A 19,400-nucleotide genomic window follows, 5' to 3' on the forward strand; every position below is an offset into this window, starting at 1 on the left:
CCAAACAACATCTTCTTCCTCCTTCCCTTGCGAGCTGCTATGATAAGTCTGTGCTTGTCCATGTTGGGCCAGGTACCTCAGCATCTTCCACCACCTCTTCCTATTTGTCATCGTTCTCCTCCTGGGTGGACTCTGTTACAGTAAGCATTGAGAGCTGGCACCTCTGTTTCCACATCCCTGAGTACACATTGCCTGTGGAGGGCTGACTGCATGCACTGACCCACCTTTATCTTCCAAAAAAATGGTTTGGCATTAGTGCATTCAATGTCTTGGTCTTCTCCATCTGGTTGCTTTGGACTGCCCTGTTGACATCCATGACACTTGATTGTTTAAACAGCTCCTCAAACTAATCCATGTCGGCTGCTTCAGAGTTTGCAGGGTATTTGGCACAGGGTGAAGTAGAGGGAGGATGTCCATGGCTGACTGGTGCAGACTGCTGTGTGACTGGGACTGGGAGGAAGAGGAGGTGGTGGTACTTGAGACATGCTGCGTCTTCCATTCTATGACTTGTTCTGTGTGTTGTGAATGTAACGCATGGGCACAACCACTTCTAAGGAATGGTAGTGGGCTTGCCTCACCTTCTGCAGAATGTGGAGCTGTTGCTTCAGTTTGAACCACTTGAAGTGCCAACTTGGCCCATCCTCTACTCCCTTGCTTGTCTTCATGGTGTGTTTTTTTTGTTTACTCTTTAGTGTTTTTTATATAACTTTTCAGCTAACTGTGGTTTGTAGAAAGCCACAGGTAGCTGTGTAAGGTCTGCAGATAATTTGTAGTGTCCGGACTTACGACTTTGAACATGTGTGGCTGTTAATATGCACTATAGGGCACATGTATGAAAGGTTTTATGCTAGTTAAGTAGGCAGGGCTTGTTTGGAAGGGTGTGGCCTCACAGACACAAATTTATGTATAACTTACAGCAGAAACTGGGGTAAATTATACCAGTAATGTACACCAGGTCAGAGTTGGTGTACATTTCTGTCTAGGCACACAGAGCTGCCACTGATGCGCCAAATAACTGAAGATGCATGCACACTCCATAGTCTCCATGTATTTGGTGCACTGTGTGCCCATGGAAATTGTACTAAGCCAGGCACAAAAAATGCCAGGCTTAGTAAATTTCATTCTATCCTTTTTTCTGTTTCCCTCTTTTTTGATTTCTTTTTGTTTAGTACTCTCAAAAAAACACATCCACCTACTATGCCGCAATCGCAGGGAGGCATGATATGCAAGAACAGAAGGCCAAAGAGTAAATATATTGTAGATTCTGAACTGTCACTGCTTTGCGCAATTTAATTTAATCCCCCCCTCATCCCACAAGTAGCTGCTTTAAGGCCTGCAAATAATTTGCAGTGGCCAGACTTGCGACTTTGTACAACATCTGAGGCCACTAATAGAGCACAGTATTCTTCCCCACGCCAAATCATAGTTCGTCTTTTCTGCAATATACCATGACAGCAGCATATATATGTTTCTCCCATTGTATAGATCACGTTTTGTATAGACATATAAACATGATGCAGCTTCTTTCTCTGCTCCCTCCAATACAACCCCATTTAACTTCTCTGCTGGTATATAAGCTTTCACACCAGCAGCGATATAACCTTCCTATAAGACCAGACCAGCAGCGATATATCCTTCCTATAAGACCAGACCACGGTTTATAAAGGCATATAAACTGGATATAGCCTCTCTGTCCTGTGCTCAGTTGTAAAACGGCCGCTGGTTACACTGCTTATGTTTATATACAGCTAGGTCATGTGATGCAGGCATCCAATAAAACTGCTGCTCATATGCAAGTTAGAGGACACATTTGGTGAAGACATCAAGACACACTGGCTGCTGATTGCCTATACTCCAACCTCTGTACCAGGCATTTTGGGAAATTCAATTTCTTTTTTTTTTACTTCCTGTGATTTTCGCAAAATCAGGTCGGAATTGACCGATCTGATTGGTGAAAAATGGGGCGATCATGACTAACACTAGTCCTGACCATAAGATAAGCAGGAAGTGTAAGAGAAGCACAGTGCTCACAGTGAAGTTGACGCTCCCACTTCCTGCTGTGACCACTGATGACTGACTATGTCTGGCCCACTACACTGTACCAAATGATCAGCTGATCCCGAACAGCAGAACCCCATCGATAAACTGCTGATGAAGTTTAAGAAGCCCAGAATACCCCTTTTACTTGAATCAAATGCGTATAAGAACTTTAGGGAAACTCATCCTGGTGGCCTCCTTCCTTCTAATAAAACATCTATTTTCACAAAACTATTTCTATCATTCTAAAACGAGGAAATAAGAAAACGTAATCCCACTCCTAATTTGTAACTGACGGCTTACACTATATTAGCAATGAAACAACTAGCAAAATATGCTAAGCCTTGGGGAATAATTGATTTTTCAACAGGCTTATGAATGCTTTAATCAAGACACCATCTTCAAGATGACAATCAGTTAAAAAAAATGTTGACAATCAGGAGATTGAACATAACAGAGCAGTATAGGTGAGGATGAATGTTTGCCTTTGTTTCTAAATGCCAGATCCATTGCATTACCCTGACATTCTGCAAGAACAATACGATGAGCTGATCAGTGGTCAAACTGGGTAAGATTCTAATCATCAAAGCTTATGTGATCAACCAGATAAGCTTGGGAACTCAAGGAGTCGGTTAGTGACATAGGAAAGGTACATGCTGTACTGCAGTTTTAGGGGAACAGGAGAGGAATCTTAACTGCATGCTGTCAGCAGGCTGGATATTCGGTGATAGTTTGTAGAGATTGCAGCCTGTACTCCAATCACACCATGCTCTAAGGGCAGTTTCTGCATTCATTAACCTATAAGACTGGGTACCAGCAAAGCAGAGGTACCCTATAAGTGACATTTATTGGCTCCTCCGATTTTCTTCAGTCATGCTATTTTAATTTAGATGTTTGTAGAAATGTATTTCTTTTATTACGCTTTATTTAACATAGCCTTTTTGCAATTTTTATCAACATAATAGCATGTTTTGTCAAGAGCAATAGAAAACACAAAGGGAACCTTTTCAAATAACCAATATTTCATTCTTCCTTTTAAGTATCCCTGATTCTTACTGACGATGAGCATAGCCATTTTGTGGACTGAAGTGAGGATTTGTCCTTGAAGATTAATTATGATAACTGAGGCACTTAATGACCAAATATTCATTAAACACTGGATCCTATTGAGTTCACATCAGATTTTCCGATATTGATTCAGTCCAGAAAATGCCTGTGACCGGTATGTGAAGCTGATGAGTAGACGAACTATTCTCTATACTATATACCAAATAAATATTTGTCCAGGAAACAACATATTCAGCTTGTTGACATCCAGAAATGTTACATAATATTTCACTGACTTTTTACATAATATAGACATTTAAACAAGTTAAGCTTGTACATTATCAGTATGTTTCCGTCTAGGGTAGAAAATAGAGGAAAAAAAAAAAATAACCACAATATACAAAGTAAAACCACAACCTTTGACCTTGCCATTTTGCATAGATAATACATTTTCTGTACGCGAATCAATTGCATCCACAGTTTTAAGCAAAGGGGAAATAAATTGTAGACTACAAATACTCATGGAGCAATTATGAACCTATAGGACTAAAATATTGGTTTCACTGTAATTGACATATTAGGGCAAACTAAAAAATGATGAGGCATTTAAAAAAAGGCAAAGAACTAGTGCAAAGAAACGGTCGATTGGTTGTCCCTAATCCCCATTTAATTATACGGCTTTTGTTATATAATCTGCTATTTGAAGAGTTGCAGGTTGGTTACAATGAGCAACAGTAACTTCATTTCTACTAGTTTTTAGATATCCTCTAATACTTAACTTAAAGCTGTTCTCTTGTAGTTTAATGCTAAAGCCCCACAAAACCTCTTAAAAAGACAGTTCTGCGGAAGGAAATCTCCACCTTTTTTGTGTTATTTTCTTTCACTGGCATTTAAAACTCTCCCTTGGTTGCTCCTTTCCAGTTTTAGTGCAAATCCAGTAATGTGTACTGTGATACTAATTTGTACATAGCAGATAACAATAGTAAAGTAGGACAGGGGAGATTATTTAGTAATAGTGCAAATATAGACTGGATCTGTAGATTAACATTATACCACCTATTAGTTGGCTTAGTTTGCACAAAAAATTGTACCATTTTTTTGTTGTAATTCTGGGAGCGCAGTGTCACCTTTAGGCTACGCCCCCTTTTATACAGTGAAAAAGTGTCTAAAACACATAAATGTGGTGCAAAGCATCTTTGACAAGTTTTTTGGTGCACATTACGCCAGAAAACTCAAACTTTAAAATGAAAAATAAGCCCACTGTATGTCATGATGGTTGCCAGAGCAACCAATGGGATTTTCTTTGTCTGTATTGTATATTTCCACCGTCTCTCCTTGACCACCTAAAGGATTTCTTAAACTTAATTACAAAAATACAAACTGACAGATCTCAGTCAGAAATCGCAGGCTTCCGCATTCAAGTGCTTGAATTTGAGAGCAGTCCATAAACAGGCGTTCAGACTCGCGGGGAACATCCAAAGCTGCGGGGACCCAGGTGAGGGGAGTATGGGCTTCTTTATCATGTTTGCATATAGGGAACCCATTTTTGAAGGAAAAAAAAGCTGGACAACCCCTTTAACCCTTTCCAATCCACTGTCTGAAGTCTTCCTACATTCTGATTGAAGCTTGTACAGCTCCAATTTCAGAAGACGTCCGACGGGGTATTCTTACCGTCTATTGCCAGCCACTCCGCTGTCGGAGCCTCTCTGGTGCACACACACTGGCTTTAGCCAGCAGATGGCACTGTTGTATAACAGCAAAAAGAGAAAGCCTTTTAGGAAACCCTGAATCCAAAATTGTATTGGAAAGTGTTAAAGTTTCCCTAATATATTGAAGTTAATCCCAAGTTTTAAATGGTAACCTGTTGCAGGATAAAAAGAAACTTGTGAAATGTGACTGCAGAAATAATATATTAATTAGTATTATGGAGCCTTAAGAAGTAGTGTTTATTTATGGAAAATATAACTGACAGGCCTAGCCAAGAAATTAGGGCAAAGGTAGCTAAATGGTATACTTATTGTAGTGCATTTGACCATTACAAGTTATCTAAATAAATAACCCTACCAATCAGAATTCTCAAATGTGGCTTCAAAATTAGGCAACCCCTATTCCACAGAAAACTGTACAAATTTCACCAAGAACCTATAAAATAACAAGTCACATCTCTGTTCATAAAATGTATCCTTTCCCATAGTCGATGTATATGTTTAATCTCTTTGGTCATCAATATGCCTTCCATTTAGTTTCCATAGAAGGAATATTAATGGAGCAATGGCCCTTTTTAAAATTATATCATATGTACCTCTGCTGAGAAAAATCAGCTATAAAATGTTATATCCTGTTATCTCCTATGGCTTCTATAAATGGAAATTTTTGACATTATCTACTGAAGTGAAAATCAGTTACTTTAATCTCAAATGTGCTAAAAGTTGTCAGGGACATAAGAAGCTTCCCGGAATCGCTGCCGATGATTCACTGCGGTCCAGCTTATGCCTTTTATAGTGGCCGTTCTATCTCTCATCAATATTCAGGTGCATTAAAATGTATAATAAGGTAGCTGGATTTATGCATACGTATGGCGTGTTTCCATGGGACGAGAATTTGGACGATAATCGTCCTGTGTAAATGCATGCAGCGACTGAATGAGAAGTGTTCAGTTTTCTGCATGCAGAAACTGAATGACTGAGCAACAAGCTGTTCTGTGTAAACAGCATTCGTTCACTTCTGAACGACTGTCTGCTTACTGTGAATGGAAGAGGGAGGGTGGAGAACGCTCCCTGGCCACTCCACCTTCATTCAAGCAGCACAGTGAGAGATGCCAGCGATACTCGCTCCTGTGTAACGGCCCAGCAGCGAGCATCACTGGGAAGAGTGTTGGGCGTCGTTTGCCCGAAAGCTCGTCCCATCTAAAAAGACCAATGCACAATGTGATTTTTAAAAGCATGTACAATTGCCTTGCTAGTTGTGCCCAGGGGCGTAACTAAAGGCTCAGGGGCCCTAATGCAAAACGTGAGCTGGGGCCCCCCCTCTATCTGTACCCGTACCCATACCTAAACCATGCTGCACAGAGGCATAACTTGAAGCTTCCCGGCCCCAATGCAAAACCTGTAACAGGGCCCCTAACTATAATGCTTTATTCATAGTACTGGGCTCCCTATATGGAGAAGAGAGGCCTTATGGCCCCCTAAGGCTCCTGGGCCCGGGTGCAACCGCATCCCCTGCACCCTCTATAGTTACGCCCCTGGTTGTGCCGCTTAGTCTGCAATAGTATCTTTCCACAACTAGAACAAGTGGAAGATTGGAATTGGATAGATATTGCAAAGGGAATCTGTCACTAGTAAGTAACCTATTGTGTAAATCAAGTTTTTATGTTTACACATTTTTTTCCATGTTACTAAGTACCGTATGTTTAAAAAAATGCTAAAATCTTGTAGCATTCCTTCTGACCACGAATTCTATTAGTCGTAGTCTGTAACTTTCTGTTCTTATAGTAGCAACATGGACCATAGGAAATAATAGGCAGGAAATGTTCATTGACTTCTCTGGAAGACTCTTCTAAACAGGCTCTGTAACCTGTGCAGAGGTAATTGTGCAGGGAAGCGAGTAGATAAGCTGTGACCTCATCTACTGTGAATGGTGGATCCTGGGTTAAATATATAGAGGTCACCTTTCAGTATAATTCTGCCTGTGATGATAATGAGACAACTGCTGAACCTTTTTTTTGCCTACAGAGCAGGAAGACTCAGCCTATTATTATTGGGCTTAGTGGTCAGAGCGAAAACTGCAAGACTTTAAGATTTGTCGTATATAAGACTTGGAAAATAAAGAAAATATGTTTTTTTCAAATATGTGTTACATAAAAACTGGATTTAAACAATAGATCGCTTTCTAATGACACATTTCATTAAAGTTAGGGAATCACATCAACTTTGCATAACAGCATGTAGTCCCAATTTACAGAATAATTGTCGCTAACCTGTTAGGTTTAAGTCAATTCCTTTTTCTTTACAGATGTTTTTTTTTTCTTTAATAGAGGTCTAAACTCCCCCACACAGGCATAACGAAATGATAAAATCCTGCTTGTCTGCTGCAACCACTAGGGGGAGCTTAGGAGCTAAAAGAATAGATTGTGCATTGCACGCACTAATAAAACCGTATATAATAAGCTCCTTGGACCCTTCTAGTGGTGGCTGAAGGTCAGCAGAATTTCATGATTTAATTCTGCCTGTGCAGAGAATTTAAAGCTCTGTAATAAAGAAACTGAACAAGACTGCTGTAAAAATATGTTTCCAAGATTAACCAGCACAGGACTTCGGACTTAAAAACACCACGGTATTAAGCGGACATTTTCTTAAAGGTTTCAATACTATTTGCTCCAAAGCAATACTGATCTGTATGCTAAAGTGGTTGTACCAGAATTGTAAGTTATTCCCTATTACTGAGGCGCTTGCCGATCTCCTAAACGGAATTCCTCGTTCCGCTCTTACTATAACTGCACAGGTCGCGTCTTCCCCCATAGTAAGATCACTATGAGGGGAACATCAGCTGAGCATGCGTAGTCAGCCCTCCATTCATGTCAATGTGGCTGACGGAAATACCTGAGCAGGTGCCACTCCAGTATCTCAACTGTTCATTGACAGTGAATGGAGCACTAGAGCGCTTGCGTGACTAGCATCCAAATCTGTCCCCTCCTCCATTGCTAGGGGTGCCGTGACCCTGCAGTGTGGGGGACGGGAGACATGGGAGCCCTGTTCTCGAGATCAGCAGGGGTTTCAGCAGTGAGATCACCACTGATCAGCAAGTTATCCCCTATTCTGTGCACAGGGGATAACTTGCAATTTTGGTACAACTCCTTTACGTGCTAACACAGTTATTTGTGTAACCCCAGCCTTACATGAGGTGTTGGTGTTCTATTGGAGGTATTATAGAACATGATGATAAAACCTAAGGGAAGTTATTAGTAGCAATGAATAATAGTTGTTTGTGCTACTTTTGTCGCATTTTACACAATTTTGTATTTTTTGGTTAAATGTAATTTTGCCCAAAACTGGATCAAATCCCAACAGATGAACAAATGCTGTTACTTCTCTATTAAAATATGGCTAAGAACACTGGCCACAACTACAGGCTTGTTTGCACAGCCATATCTTCAATCGTGGTCATGTTGGAAGTGCAATTTAGATCCAGAAGTAACAGTAATCTTATACTTGTATGGAGTAACTACATGCTGGATGTAGGGAATCCAGATCAACTCATTCAACAAAAACTTTTCATATTTACCATGTGAAACAATAAAGTATTTTGGATCTATTCTATGTACCTTTGTGTGGTATGCCTTCTCTGCTGTCACTTAGCAAATTGGAAAAAATATAAAATTATGGAAAGTCCTATTCTTAGTTGCCTACAGATAAAAAATGACATCCATATGTAAATCTGTCAGGTAAAGTGGATAGTGCTGTCAATGACCTTAGCATATGAGGAAAAGATTAGATCTAACAAACACATATTAGCAAGCAGCACAATGATAAGACCAATGACAAACCTGAGCACTTATGTCTCCGACCTTCTCCAAAGACACTTTAGCAAATTCGTAGAACACGATGTACCATCCAATGTACCGAAGGAGTCGGTGACATTTTAAACTACTGCGTTATACAATCCCAGGACTGTGTTGTGGAATTTTCTGCCTGGCATAACACATTACTTTGGCATAATGTAAATCATCATGTATGGCTTTAGCAGCTTATACATTACAATGAAGTTGTCCAAGCAAGTAAAAAAAAAAATGTTGTCGGAAGAAAAAGCCCCAAAGAATGTCTGACCACCCCGTGTGACAGAGTAGAAGTTGTGAGACGTGATGACATGAGGTGTTACTGTTTATTATCTTTTCTTCACGATGTCTTATGACAGATATGAAAATGAGATTTACATCATCCTGCGACTTTGTTATCAAAATATTTAAGAAAAAAGAGGCGTGAGGAGGACAAACGGCGGAGCGAGAATGAAGAGGACAGGAGGTGTGGTAATGAAAGAGACAGGTGGTGAGAGCAGAGGTGAGCCAGGGCTGTGGAATGAATGCAGCATTAGCTGATTATTGCAGGCTGTCACTCTGAGAGCTCATTATCCCGTCTCTCATTGTGATGATACAATAACTTCCGCCAGGAAGAGAGCGTGAAGGGAGCAGATTAGTCTTATGTGCAGGGAATCAGAATGGCACACAACTGCTGGAGAGGCTGGCCAATCTGCAATGTCACATATCGTTCAATGAAACATAGGATCTATAACCCCCGAAGTGAAACCTAACCACTAAAGTGCCTTACACTAAAAGGACAAATTGCAGTCTTTTCGTACAACAGACTGCTAGTCAAGCTGTCGTCTCCTGCAGTGTGATGTGATTCTGCAATGTGCATTTCAAATGGTCCACACTTTTACACCCTGCACTCTTATACTGTGCAGCGAGAAGAAGAATTCAGCCTAATGGCTAGATTTATTACAAAATGAGAAATCCATAAATGATGTATGATAAGGAAAGAGAGACGAATTGGTGGAAGAATTCTGGGAATAAAGCAAGAACACCGCTGTCTGCAGAGATAGCGGAGCTACAATTACTGGAGATACAGAATGATATCATATAACAAAGAAACGGGATGTGATAGAAGCAATTTGGGGAAAACCGTAAACTAAAAATAAACATATGGGGAGCAGAAGAGGATTTGTAACAAGCAAAACTACAACAATATAAGTAAACCTGGAAGAATGAAGACAGAGGAAAGCAGAACATAGCAAATAGATTGTAGTCAATGTGAGCGAGCTCTAAGAGGAGGGTTAGAATAATGGAATGGGGCCGAGAGATTGCCTAGGGATTTTTAACCTATATGTCAGGCCCCGCTACTTGAAACATAGCTAATATTCACTTTACTTTTGTGTGGCAACAATAGTTAGTTCATTTATAATTACTTTTAACTTTATTACTCTGTACTCTATGCCAGTGTTCCCCAACTCCAGTCATCAGGGACCCCAACAGGTCATGTTTTCGGGATTTTGGTAATTATTTATCATCTGTGCCTCAGACATTGCCACAGGTGTTGTTACTATAGAGTATCCTGAAAACATGACCTGTTGGGGGTCCCTGAGGACTGGAGTTGAGAAGTACTGCTCTATGCAACGTATTCTTAGTAGTACATAAGACTCTCGTCTACCGGAAGCGGCAATAGAGGGTTATATGACCTATCAATTGTAAAGATGACTCTCACATATTACCTGGGAAAGTCATAAGGAGAGGCTCCCTACTTGATTCTTCTGGATAAGTTGCTTGTTGCCAGATATAACTGTGATCTCATGTGGCCGGATACTGTGTCATTAGATGGCAGGAACATGTTTCAGGTCATATGGTGTTGATAGAGCCAGTTTAGCAATGGGGACCATGTTTTGTGAATGTACAAAAAGTTGTAATCTCTAATTATGTATTGTGATTGAAAGCCATTAGGCCAATTGAAATTCATTGTGAATTCATAGTACTGAGGGTCCTGGGGATGTTACAGTGCGACATATGTGGAGGTGGATTTATTGATGGTAAGATAAACAGGAACATGGATATCCATGTATGTTATCTCATGTTCGTAAAACCAAAGTACAGGGCAGATCGATGTGTTTCTCTGAAATATTTAGTAACTGAAGTAGTAGGAAAGGGGGGGGGGGGGGATGCTTCTGCTCCAACCAGGATTGCAATGTGAAGAAGGGGAAGGAAAGGGAGATGATCTCACAAAATACATAGGGATTTCTGTTTTTGTTTCCCAGTTTTCCTTATAATGTAAGATAAAATAGCATCAAAGGGACGCACGAAATCATGGGGAAAAGTGCTGAGATTTTTATTTTTGGGGCATTATATATGTTTAGGGTTACTCTAAAAATCTAGAATTTGGGCTCAAATTTCAAAGATTACCAGCTATTTAATATATTTTATAAACTGCTTCTGCTCCACTTGGCTGCCCCCAGTTCTGTACGCATATATCTATATTACACTCAAGTTCGGCACTAACAACCAATCAAGTTGAATCAGAGAATCCAAACAACCAATAAGGTTGAATTAGACAAGCCAAACAACCAATCAGGTTGCTGGAATTGTGAATCAGATCCAATGAGGTTGCTGAAATTGCTCCGTAGTGCCGAACTTGAGTGTAATATAGATATATGCGTTCTGTACTTCTGCTGCTCTTGTTGCTCTCCCATGCATGCTGACACGATGTCAGCAATTTTCACTACAGTCATCTAATGTGTTGTCACTACAGGGGTCAAATCAATGCAGGTACTGGGACAGGGAATGCAAAAAAATGGCAGTGAAAAACAACAAGTTTTTACCTCAAACTTCTAGAATTTTACATCCTGAAAAAACCTGAAACTTAAAGCAACCCTCCCCACTTCAAAGCAAAAATGTCACAATACATATAGCATGTATGCTACCATCCTTTTCGATATTGCTGCTCCGATTCATTCTATTCCCTGTCCTTTACTCATGTATGGAAAATGGCAGCCAGATTCTTAAGTTACACGATGTGCTTCGGTAGTCTGGAAAAACAATCGGCTCTCTGGGCAAGGGACCTGCAGGGGAAGATAGAGGATGGACAACGTTGATCCATCTGAGAACAGAGGGGAGTGTCTCAGACTACCAAAGGATAAAGTGCACAGGGTAGTCTTAGAATCTACTTAGATAAAGAAGGGACTGCAGCAAAATTGAAACAGGGGTCACCAAGTATGTTAACTATTCATTCCGCATGTATAGTCAAATTGTTACTGTGGACTGGAGGGTTGCTTGAAGAAGTTAGAATGGTTAACCATAAATGTGCTTCCTTTGGGATGCATTGCTAGTCACACACTTTTTATGATACTTAGAATGTCTGAGAAAGTCTGGACTGAGAAATTTTGAAGCATTATATCTGCAGCCCTGACTTTGGCATCCGTGATAACAATATCTAACTAGGAATCTAAAAATGGCTGTGAGAGCAAAATAAGTCATTTTACCAGAAAGGATTTCATTCTTTGGTCTGCTGCTTATACAAGTACCTTTTTAAAGGGGTTTTCGCAGGATTCAAATATTGATGATCAGATCCATATCAGATCCGTGGGGGTCCATCACTTGGGATTCACAGCTGACTTAAAAGGTCGCAGTGTTCGGCTGAGCACTGTGGCCTCTTCTCAGACCAGTGACATCACATTCATTCATCCCGTGGCCAGAGAGCAATTGAGTCCCATTCAAGTGAATGGAGCTGCCATACCAAGCACTGCCGCTACAAAAATGTACGGTATTGTGCCTGATACGCTGTGATGGTGCCGCAGTGCTCATCCGAGCGATGCAGTCTCTTCAAACAGCCAATTGGCAAGGTTCCTGAGTGGCGGACCTCCAATGATCAGATAAGGATAAGTCATCAATATTAGAGTCAACCTCTTTAACAAAGAATACGATTTTGCTAATAAATACACTACTTCTGTGTTTACACCAGTGGGGCAAACAATTCAATGTACCGTAACTAGATCATACAGTGCTACAAAAAATAGCAGGGATCTTCAATTTTTCACTCTCCCTTGAAATTTAGGACCTGGAAGTAACAGGTTTGACCTTTTTGTAAAGAATATAAAAGGATTTAAAAATGTTTGCACAATGTAACACTGTGGATGTTGTAGCTAAAAATGCTGAAACGCATTAAAAAAACATGAAAATGTGAGCATAGAGCACAATCTGAGCTACAAAGAACAAAGATGCTGATCTGATATAAAATATGTAAAAGCAAAAAAAGGGATAAATGGAAAGGAGGAATGAGATTAACTCAGGTGACAAAACTAAAAAGATGGAAATCCACAGCAAACAAAAGAATGGTGAATATTCTCCATAGAGGGATACTGTATCATGAGAACGGACATTCCTGCTTTGAAAAATAACAATAGCAATTCTTTGCTCTTGAAGCAGCCGGCAGCTTATTGGTTTCCAATGCGATTGCAGCAAAGGGAATCAGGGCTTCATAGCAATCCCCCTGTGTCACAAGAGATAACGTCCAAACAGTGTATGGGCCAATTATACTTCAAGCGGATACTTTAACATAGAGACGTATGGAAGGAAAATAGGAAGAGCTACATTTAACATCAACCCATTCAGCGATTTAGGGGCTAAGGCGAATGATAATGGGGGAAGGGAAGACAAATTGTAACCTTCTTGCCTTTTTCCTTACAATGTAGAAAAGATTACACATTTAGCAGGAACTCATTAACCCTAATGACCCTGTGCCCAGCAACCAAAGAGATAACCCTTTAGCGACCAAAAGTGTTATTGCTCATAAATATAGAGTTATATATCCGTATACATATATACACCTATTATATATAGAGTCCCTTCGTGTCACAGATTTGAAAAAGCACAGATGGTCACCTGACAATTTAAATGCCCATGCATTTTCCATGCAAATCCTCCCATGCACATTCAGACATTGGAGGGTAAGTCCCATATTTTTCAAGGTCTTAGAGGGCTCCTCCGCTGTACATTGCTGTCCGTTTAAAAGTGGGGAATAAGCAGGAGAAACTCCTGAAAGTACATCTAAGTTCATGGCTTGAAATCCCCACTTCATCACTTCATGCCACTGCGCAGAACCTGATTTGCAGCTATTAGCATTACACTAATGATGAAAGCAATGGCAAAGGCGCAGATCAGACTTTTACGGACACAGGTCTGGCGGATTTGTTGGTTTGGAGAAGCTGAAAAACAAAGGGAAAATGGAATCAATGATGAGATATACATTTTATATGTTATAGAACAAAGTGAGATAGCAATCATATAGTTACATATATATGGTTACTGTAATTTCGAACAAATTTATTTTAATACGATAGCCAATGTAGTAACTAGGAAAATTGCAATTTACTTTACTTATTTACAGAAACTGACATTCCCTGCCTAAAAATTGCTCCAAAGCACTGACCACTTGGCATCTTCTAATTTGTTGTCCACTGCCTGTTGTCAGGTGATGCCCGTCTCTAGTAACAGAATACAGGAAGTGGGGCAAGAGTGGGGCTTAGCGAGCACAAGAGAGCCCATACTGCTTATCCTCAGCTGCTACTCTGTGCCTTGTTGACTATTGTATCTCTTCTCCTCCCTGCTGCTTCAGCTTTGTACAGTAACAAGCTATCAGTCCTGATAAAGCCCTGTCCTACAAGCCTGCTATCCATGTTATGCTCATGCCAGTACTGCAGCTCTCACAATCAGGCAGGGTATCAGATCAGGGCAGTGCTTCTATTGGTCAAATGCAAGAGGGAATCATGGAAAAGGAAGTAGCAGCACATATAGGCAGTCCTATGAGGCAGACTAGCGCTCACTGAAAATGAATGGATAGTTTATAACCGTGAAGCAACTCTGGGGTATTTTTCTGAAAAATTAAGGTATGCACCCCAAATCACATCAGTATGCAATCTGAGGCATAAGAGCTACAAGCCCATGTATTTATTGCCGTATTTAATAAAATACCATGTACGCTTTAAACATTTCTGCTGAAACTGATATCCAATCAAAATATCTTCCTTGGTCTCCAATGTTGAATAGTTTTGAAGGATCTAGCTGAAGGCTCACTTTTTATACCTGGCGCTAAGGCCTCATGTCCACGGCACGGGCAGATTTTTCATGCGGATATCCGCCGCGGATTCACTGCGAGTCGTTGTTAAAAGGATTTTTTATTGCAGATTGCATTTTTTACCAGGTGGATGTATGCGGAAGTACTGCGGATCATCCATGCAGAAAAAATCTGCAACTCCACCTCCCTAATTGATTTTAACCATCAAATCCGCAGTGAATCCGCAAATGTATTGAAATGTATTTGTGGATGCACTGCGAAACCTAAGCTCCCATAAAAATGAATGGAGTGACATCCGCATGTGATCTGCGATAAAATGGAGCATTCTGCAATTTATTATCTGCGCTTGGCAGGTGTTAAATGCCTTCTCTATGGGAGGCTTGAACTGCGGATTACCTGCATGGATTTTGCACAACAAATCCGCTGGTGGACATTGGACCTCATAGATACGTTTGTTACATTCAAATTTTACTATGACAATTATCACCATTATTATCAACTTGTATTTTTGTGATAGATGATAATTCAGAATACTTACTCTCCATATCTACAGGACAATCCCCTTTGTTTCCGAGGTTTCCAGCCTCTTCAGTCAAGATAATGTTCTCAATGTCTCGCATGGACAGGTGCTCACAAAAAGTGTCATATAATAATCTTTTCAGTTCCTCAACAGACAACGACTGCATGTCACACTGCAAAGCCAAACATGGGATATAAGGTTGTCAGAAACCAGTTAGATATTTGGATTATTCTATAGATAATTAACAAAAATAAACTACCGGATAATATAGATACTTTGCAGCCAATACTTGCTCATTATTGGTATTTTTTTAAATACACTAGTATCAGTAAGCCCGCTTGGACACGGCAGAGCCGGATTCCGCATTACTGCTGCGTAATCTGACCCTGTGCCCAGCCGGCGTCCAAGCGAACCTGTATTTTGTCTTCATAATCTGCACTGTGTACGGTGCGCACGGATCGCCATCGGACATGCTCAGTAAAGTTTTTATTTTCTTTAAACTCCTGCTTTTCCTTCTTCATCGCCAAGCAAAGATGCGGGTAACACATGACCTTTCCGCAATTTTAGTTGCTCAATGTTGAATTTAAACCAATAGAGCATCAAGCAGACAGCGACTGCATCAATGCGGACAGCAACAGCGATTTTCCATTTGTGGAAAAAAAAAATCGCAGCATGCTCTATTTTTCGCATACTCTGCATGGACAGCTTCTATTGAAGTCAATGGAAGCCGCTTGTGCGGAATTCACAAAATAATAGAGCAAGCTGCGATTTTTTTTTACACAAGCGGAAAAAAAACACAGTTGTTGTCCACTCGTGTGAGCGGACATGCCACTGCTCTATCAGTTTGAATCTATGTGGAATGCCATGGATTATCCGCGTGGAAGACGATTGTGGATTCTGCAATTCAAACTCGCTTGCGTGCAGGCGGTCTAAGGGTCCTTTTAGACGGGATAGTTGTCGGGCGCTTAAGTGCCCTACAATCATCCCAGCGATTATCGTTCCCGGGCTTTTACACGAGCAATAATCGTTCAGTGAATGGAGGCGGAGCGGGCTGGAGATGTCTTCTGGCCGTCTGCCTCCATTTACAGTAAACAGCCAGTCATTTATAGATGAGTTTACACAGGCAGATCATCATTCATTTCTATGCTTGCCTACACTGAACGATAAGCGAACAAATTATCGTTCATCGCTCCGTCGCTGGCAGCATTTACACTAAACAATTATCGTACCGTTCTGCATGATCCAGCAAGAATAAGAAGGGTATCCTTCAGTGTAAAAGCGCTCTAACGTGACCTTTTGTCAAATCCTCTGTCCTTTGTCAACCAATCACATTGCTGCGTAGATACTAGTATCATATTAAAATTTACTATATTATTGCATGAAATGTACACTGCCAGTCAAAAGTCTTTTTGGATAAAATGAACATTTATGGTTTAAGGGTGAAAACATTGAAGAAGAACGCGAATAGTCAACCAAGAGAAAGAAATCAATGTTTATTCAGGAGTATAAGAAAGAAAACAAAAACTCTGCCATTCAAGACCTTTATGATTGAAATGAATCAAACGTTCTTTTCATCAAAAAAAACACCTTTAGGCCGCGTTCACACAATCGTGGTTTTAGCGCAGTATAGATCGTGTCTAATAGAACCAATGGTTTCCTATAGAAGCGTTCAGATAAAGGAATTTTAGACACGCAAAAACTAGCATCTAAGAAAGATAGAATATGCGACTGCAATGCACACATCTAAGGTCCATGCTGCGAGAAAAGATAGGACCTGACCTGTCTTTGGTGCGAGCTCCGCAGGAGTTCCCATAGACTCCTATGGGAGCTGGATAACACGCACCACGCAGCTCCCGATTGTGTGACTGGCCAATTTCCCAGCTAATTAAGTTCGAGATTTAATAGCTGGAAATCATCCGTTCACACTATTTTAGCGTAGTATAGCCACGATCTTTTCACGTGCCTTTTTTTTAAAGGAACTTTATTTAGCCAGAATAAAATGGACAAATAAACAGGAACAGTGGGCACAGAAAGTGCACATCATAATGGTGCCACATAGTATATAAAAACAGGGCGTAATTATTTGTATATGTGCATACATTCCTTACAAATCATAACACATATATTTTTAACTAAATCAAATAATTAGTGATAATGAGAAGAACTTTCACGTGCCTTTAATGCGCTAAAAAAACATGCTCTTGTGAACAAGTCCTTTAAAACACTTTTGACTACTCTAGGCATCCTATTGGCTACATTTTGTAAAACGGTTGGTTCTAATTACTTCCCTGAGGCGTGTAATATATTCCAGAGGCTTTCTTGACAGGTTAAACATAGTATCCTCACTTTACGGTTCAGTTCTTCCCACAGGAGTTTGATTGGGTTTAGATCAGGCGATTGTGGTGGCCATTCCATTATTTTCAGAGTACCTCTGTCTTCTTTCTTCACAAGGTAATCATTACAAAGGTTTAAAGTGTGTGTGGGGTCATTAGTTTCGTGCATAATGAATTCCCAGCTGACCATTTTTTATTCCTGCAGGGACTGTGTAGTGAACAAGGAATTTGTGGTTTCCTTTGTTCCTCAGAATTCCATTAATGCTATATAGTGTACTCATTCCACCATAGTAAAACACCCCTCCAACCACTACAGATCCTCTACCATGTTTGACAGTTGGTGTAACGAAGTTGGGCATCATCTTTTCATTTGCCGAACAGCATGCGTATATTTTTCTTTTGCTCACAAACACCTCAAATGGTCCAATTCTTGTGTTTCTACTCTCATTGCAGTCTTTTTTTTACATTTCTTGCCTTAAGAATTGGTTTCCGCACAGCAACTTTACCGAAGAGACCAGCTGATCGAAGTCTCCTCTTGGTAGTTTCCACACATACCTGCTTGCTCTGGCTTAAATTTAAATTTCATTGACTTCCAGGAGCAGTTTACCAACAATCTCATTTGGAGAGCAGCTTGATAGACTTATCTTTTGCTTTCGTAGTCCCCCATGGTCTCACAGCTTGTGGTGGATCTTTGTTGGCCACAGTTTCACAAAAACGCTTGCTAGTGTATGCAACAGTGCACATCGAAAGCTTCAGTTTTAAGGCAATGTCATGGATAGAAAGACCATTTTTGTTGTAGTATACATTGATTATGACCCTTGTCTGTCAGGCCACATTTGCTCGCAGCTAAGGAGCCATCTCCTATGATTCACCAACTGCAAATCCCTGTGACCATGTTGGTTCCTAATGACCATGTAATAATAATAACAATAAGTTCCTTGACTCCTTGTTATTAAATACTCATCTCTCACTTGATTTCAAGTTGCAAAGGTTCCAATAACACACAAAAAATGCAGCGAAAATAATTGTAAACACACGGACAACCACACAGCACCAAGCGGGATATAAATGGATTACTGTGGCCACAAATATGCTTACTTTTAGGGGGTTACATTCAGAAAGTTCACTGAAAGGAGCAAAATCCACACAAAAATCACTTCAAAATGGCCGTATGAACTGATACGAGGGTACAAGGTCAGGTATAAATACCAGTTCCCAGCAACATGCAGAAGAATGCTATATGGGGGAGATAACAGGTACAAAATACTGATGAACAACCACTGCCACACCCATGACGTATTGGAGTGGTGGCTGCTTAGTAGAGGTTACCTTCAGGACAAACAGCTGTTTACTAATATATATTAATGAATTACAGAAGTCACTGCTATATGTTATCAGAGTAAAATAGAACTTTTATTACATAATTTAAAATGTATAATTAGGTCCAGGAGGGAGGTACCAGGATAAAAATGTAGAAAAAAAGTGCGTGTGTAAAAAAATATAACATTGTCTGAAGTAGGGTCCTTCTTGGGCACATACATAATGGAGTGCCATGTATTCCTTGAAAAATACTCTATTATCATACAAAAGAACCACACTGATGATTACAAATAGCACCTATCTTCATTACCACAGATCTAGTTTAAATGACTAACAGTAGGTTGACACTTCTTCTAACTGAACTTTTTGACCATTTCAATCACATTCATGGCTAACATGCATAAAATCTAGTATACAATCACAAAATCCCATACACAACACTAACAGTAGAATGGGTCATGCCATAGAACTTTAATGCTAAAAATATGGGCTCAAGTGATGTAAAGCTAGCCACTAGAGATGAGGGAGTATACT

General features: G+C 40.2%; 1 protein-coding gene across 1 annotated transcript in view; it reads right to left on the reverse strand.

Annotated features, from left to right (window-relative positions):
* Positions 1–13,470: 13,470 nt before the first annotated feature.
* CABP7 (calcium binding protein 7) overlaps positions 13,471–19,400 on the reverse strand; it is a 58,744-nt gene continuing 52,814 nt past the window's right edge. The window contains exons 4-5 of the mRNA XM_066601962.1: positions 15,232–15,385; positions 13,471–13,824 (exon numbers count right to left, since the gene is read on the reverse strand). Coding sequence (XP_066458059.1) covers positions 13,697–13,824; positions 15,232–15,385 — 282 coding nt within the window. The 3' untranslated portion in view covers positions 13,471–13,696. The remainder of the gene's footprint in view (positions 13,825–15,231; positions 15,386–19,400) is intronic.

Source organism: Eleutherodactylus coqui, chromosome 5, assembly GCF_035609145.1.
Source record: "Eleutherodactylus coqui strain aEleCoq1 chromosome 5, aEleCoq1.hap1, whole genome shotgun sequence".
NCBI lineage: Eukaryota > Metazoa > Chordata > Amphibia > Anura > Eleutherodactylidae > Eleutherodactylus > Eleutherodactylus coqui.